The 6,000-nt window shown below is 53.4% G+C and overlaps 1 protein-coding gene across 1 annotated transcript; it reads right to left on the bottom strand.

Annotated features, from left to right (window-relative positions):
- Position 1: 1 nt before the first annotated feature.
- On the bottom strand, positions 2–5,754 carry An02g11400 (uncharacterized protein; the record flags this gene model as incomplete). Its single annotated transcript, XM_001400230.3, has 3 exons — positions 2–5,467; positions 5,533–5,622; positions 5,689–5,754. Coding segments are annotated over 3 exons (5,622 nt in total), but the record flags the coding sequence as incomplete, so codon positions are not given.
- Between the last annotated feature and the right edge of the window lie 246 nt (positions 5,755–6,000).

The following is a 6,000-nucleotide window of genomic DNA, read 5'->3' as shown; positions in this document are numbered from 1 at the left end:
TGTAAGATCCTGCCTCGATGAGTCCCTTCCGGTTGTACTGCACACTCTGCAAATGGTTGTCTCCGCGGACACAACGCCGGCCCATTGGGATTCTTGCTTGGGACGACTTGGATAAGCCAAAGGCCTTCTTGGTCGGGGCGCGGTAGTCGTAATGGTACTCGTTGAGCAGCTTTCCACCCTTGAACTCCTGGCGGACCATAAGCAGCACATCCTTGGAGTAAACACAGACGTAGCTGAGACTCTTTGTGCCTTCAGGCTCTGTCTTGTGCTGGCCGGAGTAGTAATAGATTTTGAAGCCTCCATCCGTTTCATCATGCTTGAAGGCAGTGAATGTGCCATCCAGACTTTGAATGATGAACCTGCTCTTTTGGATGCTGATGGTCATTCCCTTGGCCTCATTCCAGAGCTGCTTCACATTATCACGACCATGGAACAAAAAGAAGGAGAGACCGATATTCTGCATAATTCTTGAATAAGACCAGAGCAAGCTCAATGCCAGGGTAGCCGGTACGCGGATAATGGCATGGTGTTGCCCGATAACATGATCGAATTCTCGCTGGAATTCGGGATCGGCGACGAGAGCAACCACAATGAACTTGACAACTGAAGCGAAAGCGTAGTAGATGGTGTTCCAGGGCTTTGCCAGCATTTGAATGATCGAAGGAAGCTTCTTCGGGACATATGGAATATGCTCTGGAGTCTCAGGATCGTTGAAAGTGGCTGCTTCACCAGTACCGTAGTGTGCGTAATCCAGAATGCTGACAGCACTAGCAGCTCCGAGATTGCTTCGGGCGACGTGCACATCGAGGGTATCAGCATCGAACTGGCAAAGCCTTCCTTCCAGCCATTGCCGGCTAGCCTCAGAGAGCTGGCATGGCTGGCCAAGGCACCGGTTGATCAAAGCCTGTCTGACGTCCTTGGGCAGCTTTTCCCAGTGAGAATCACAGTCGAATCCGAGGCACAGCTGCTGAAGGAGCTCCTTCTTGGCCCAGCGTATGACGACCGGTGTATTAGGCTCCGCGCGAAGTTGACGTGCCATGGTTTCCGTCACACCTGCCGTGACGAGCGACTCGGCAAGTACAGCATGTTCATGAGGCATATGCAGCATCGATTCTGCAACAGCGTGAAGCAGAGTCTCTGCGATGACCTGGCAGTTCGCACTGACGTCAATCCGTTGGTCTAGTCCGCGGCCTACACAGATGGCGATGTGCAGTTGGCCTGACGTACAACAACTCAATGCATGAATGCCAGGACCCAGTGAGCCAACGGGAACAAGCTCCAGGGAGATTTCGCCTTTGCCCCAGGCGCCTAACGCCAGGTTCACGAGGTCGTCGGACTTGGGGAATGCTTCTTCAATTCTTGTTTCCTTTCTGCGCGAAAGTAGGATCTCTTTGACTTCCACACCGGGATGGGCTTGGGGACTCAGGCTCAAGCGCGCGTCGGACGGAACAAGCGAGAGCTTCTCGTAGAACGTTTGCAGCTCCTGTTGGGACCATTCCGGATCTGACCAGGGAGACGAGTATGCGTGGAATACCCTTCCAAGCTCCACCGGAGATGAGACCTTCTTCGGCATGCCCATCTTCGCCTTGAATAGTGTGAGGATAGCGACAGTCCATGTGGCAGACCCGAGACCAATGACTTCCGAATACAAGAAGTGCGGCAGGCGGGTCTTGAGAGCGATGCCAACCGGTAAGCCAACGACACACCCAATGAGTAGGGTCTTGAATGCATGCGGGCCGGAGAAGATCTTCGTGTACTGGTACCAAAGGAGACCGGTGTATGCCAGAATGTAAGCGACAAAGATGATCATCGCTTCCATTGTATCCTGGAAGGTCCAGATCAGAGCGGTGGCAAGGGCCAAACTCCATACGTGCCACCCGAGATACTTGAATAGAGTTCTCCAGTATACCATTCTCTTGTATTTCACGTCCCGCTTCTGCGCCAAGCGGATATCTTTAGCATTGGGCACGGCAAGCGTTGTCTGCTTTCCAACAAGATCATGAAGCTCCTGAGCCTTGGTGTCGATGAGGACCGCACCGATTAGGTAGTATGCCAGGCCAAATCCGACGGCCATCCGCTGCGAACTGGTAACCGAAGGGGCAAGACCTGTCATTTGGCCGCCGGTGAGTAGCTCCACCCACTTGTCAAGCAGGGCTAGCAAGAAGTACAGGACACCGCATCCGATTTCTCTGCTGGACTGTCGCCACTGGATGAAGGCATTGTGCAGCCTGATGCCCTTTTGCGAGTTCCGGAGCACCTCCAGTCCAACTTTGGTCTGGATGTTCCAGGAAGAACTGAAAGGAATTGGCCTGGGTACGTCGGCATATCTGCAGTACCAGTCGAGGAGGAAGTTGGTCGCCTCCCAATCCTTGGCTAGCTCCAGCACCAACTTGTCGGTGGTAGGCTTCTGGTAGAACCAGCGTTTAGTCTCCGCGAGAACATCCTTGAACAACGCCTCTCGGGATAGCTTTAGGACGGCCGGGTCACTCAAATTTCCAAAGACCTTCTCATCGTTGTTACCGTAAGTGGCAACGTACCACTTTCGGATTTCGGTATCATCTGTTCTCCGAATGCTCTGGTACCAAGTGACCCATTTGGAGGAGACCGATCTCAGACCAAGCAGCAGCAATCCGATAAAAGCATAGATCACAGCAAGGTAGATGGCCGAGTCATGACCGGTGAAAGTGGTAACAATGGGGGAGACAAATAAGATCGGGACACATGCGAAGATGACCTTGCGGCCGGAGAGGAACGTGGAGCCAGGGTAGCTGAAACTCGCCAGCGAGGCGAAACACGAGAAATAGAGTGTCAGGGCAATGAGGTAGAGGTAGAAGATGATTCCGGCCCGCGGGCTCACGGCGGCCGAAATGCAGATGAAACCGATGAGACCACCAGCTACTGTGAAGGCGATGCCAGCAATCAGTCTGATCAGAACAAACATGTTGGCAGCTGCGAAAGCCATGGAGATGAGGTAATAGGGTCCTCCGCAAGCAATCCAGGTGCCAATAGCACCGGAGAGCAAGAGCGAAATCATGAGTGCAATAGTCGCACTCTGTTGCTCTTCGGCCGTCATGAAGGCAGAGAGATACAGTCCGCGACCGATGATCGTGAGAAGAATGATATCAATCAGAGCAGGAAAAGCGAACACACTGAGGAAAGTGAAGCGCTGATATCCACGCATGGGCTTGACCTTGTGAGTGGCATCGACATCAATCTGGGCACCGGCATATGAAGTAGCCATGTCCGGAGCACCGTGGATCCAGTCAGGAAGCTTCTCATCGTTGTAGCTTTTGCGGAAACGATCCGACAGAAGCTTTCCAAAGGCACTTGGCGAAACATCGAAGTAGGCTTCGCAGCGGGATCCGAGAGCAAACGATTCGGCGAAAGCTGCGGCCTGGTCGGACTGGTTGTTGAACAACGGATTGCGGTCAGTTACCTCGGCATAGATCTCGTCGAGGGCACCCTTTCGTGCGGCGCAGAACAACGACAGGACCAGTACGTCAGTATAGGCATCAATAGGACCATCCTGGACGAGCTGGCCCAGACCACTCGAGATCTGAGCGAGGTCGTCCTCTCTCCGCTCTCGCAGTACCTTGGTGAAGACCGACTCCGCCTCGTAGAACAATGCAAGAGACGAGGCAGCAGAAGGATATTGGCAGCCCTGCTCCTTGTACCAGTTGATCCGAGTCTCGATCAAGAGCTCTGGCGAAGCCGACCCCTCCAGGTAGGCGACCGTGTTGAGCTCCTTCAGCTGAGCCAGAGTTGGCGCGTCCACAAGTTGTCGCCGGATGTACGCACACATGGTTTCAGAAAGGTCGCCCTTGGCATCGGTCAATGACAGATGCTGCAACAGCAAAAGTCGTTCCTCCGGACTTAAGGCGTCAATGTCCTGGATGATGCGACGCGGTAACCCGATATCCTCGTTGATATCTTTTGACCATCTCGCCAACGCAATTTCTGCCTCGAAACAAACGTGACGGGGGTAGCCTTTGGCGGAGAGGAAGGTGTGCAATACGGTGCCAGCCAGTCCCTGGGCATTCTTAGAGGCGAAGACATCGAAGCCATCCGCGTCCATCTGATACACGGCCCAGAAGCGGACATCAGCACTCTTGCGCAGACCAGAATCCAGCCCGAGGTGTACCCGCAGCGTATCGTTAGCTGCCATGTTCGATAACTCCTTGATAGAGGCAGCCAGTTGGTCCGAGGCCATCCAGCTCGAGAGGGCGAAATTTTCATAAAACTGTCGGAAGAGGAGCCCCATGTTCTGCAATTTCGACGACGGAACCGGATGAAGCAGGTTGAGTGACTTCAGACGCTGCTGGGAATGAACAATTTCTGCAAAAGCAACGGGTGTTGCCTCTGAGCCGAGCGGGAAACAACCAAGTTCCTTGTATTCGACACCCGCCATGGAGATGGACAGCGGACTGCCCTGTGACTTGACTTGAGCAACCCATTCCGGAGGCTCGCGAAGCTTGTTGGCTGGTGGGTTTTTGATTGTCGGCGAGTGTTCGGAAGAAAAGAGCAAGTCGTCCACAGAGGGGAAATATGCGCGCAGTGTATCCCAAGAGGCCTTGGCAACATAATTGCGTGCGATGTCGAGGTTGGTGCGCCAGCGATCGTGGGCCTTCATGGTCTCCGCATCTTTCAGCCAACTAAAGGAGGACAGCGGCTCCGGGGTCTTGACATTGATGGCAGCGTTCTCGAGAGCGGCCTTGCGGCCAATCCAGGGAATTGCGCTGTAGAAATTACACCACTGCATAGACCGTTGAACGACAGCATTCGAAAGCGTAACATCGTCGTCGACAGTTTCCCAGGCCAGAACCAAAAAGTCTCTCATGCATGCCTCTGACACAAAGGCTTTGATGGTTGGGCGCAGCTTGTCGAGCTGGAAGTAGTCTCGCTTCTGACCGTCGGGGAGGATACTAGCATTTCGGACGACTAAACCAGAGATGGCCGGGGTTTGTAGCGATTGACCATCCTCCAGGAAAGTGGGCGGACCAGTCTCCAGATACACAGCCAGACCCAGACCGTGGATGGCTTCGGCCAATTTGGCGAGAACCTTGGGCTTGAACTTGTCCTCCCAATTCGCCAGCACAATACCAGAAAAGGCACTTCCGTGAAAGCTTCCAGCCAGGGCGCTGTCGATCTGTTCGATGGCGGCGAGAGTCAAGTCCTGCTGGGAAGAACTTAGAGCGAGATCAACTCGGCCCAAAACCTGCTTCCCGTCGGTATGCAAAATTGCATGAACAACCCCGGACTTGGAAGGATCCACAATCAAGAGGTCGTAGCGATCGAGAAGCTGACGATGCGTCTCATCCAAAGGAGTAGCAAAAGTGCCTAGGTAGACTCCCACGGATGTAGGCTTCCGTTTCGTGTGATGCGCCGCGGCTAGGGTAAGCTGTTGGTTGGCGATCTTTTCCAGGCGTTGAGAGACAGCAGCCGGCACAATTTCTACACGCGGTCTTGTCTGAAAGGGAAGATCAGATAAAGGGGTTCCAATTAGCATATACATGTTGGGGGGTGGGAACCCACCTTATACCATCGTATAGCTCTGCGGGTGCCAGAGTAGGTAAGATATGAACATCCACAGACCACACTTGCCAGCAAGATGGCAATCAGAACCTAAAACAAAGTAGAACAGGTTAACACCAGACAAGTTTCTCCGAGGCAGGACACACAGTCACGTACATATTGCCACCAGAATTCTTTCATGAACACCCACCCGACGGGTGAGACGTCGAGGATTTCCACCATCCCGGAGAGAGATTAACGGAAGAACGTTGCGAAGCGAAGGACATGTAGGAACATAACAGGAGATCGAGCAGACAGTATTAGACTACAATTAGAGGCTCGAATCGGGCATTGGAGGGGGGTAAAGTTCTGTCTTTCTCTAAGCCATGCTCCAGGCGAGTATTTGCAACCTAACCGGCGGGGGAGGGGTGAATAGAGTAACGAGTGGTGATTGAAAACGATAGACTGTCTGGGAATATAAACGAAGGG

This window comes from Aspergillus niger (genome assembly GCF_000002855.4).
Source record: "Aspergillus niger supercontig An02".
NCBI lineage: Eukaryota > Fungi > Ascomycota > Eurotiomycetes > Eurotiales > Aspergillaceae > Aspergillus > Aspergillus niger.
The sequence above is the reverse complement of the archived record's forward strand: the minus strand, read 5'-3'. Positions and strand labels throughout refer to the sequence as shown.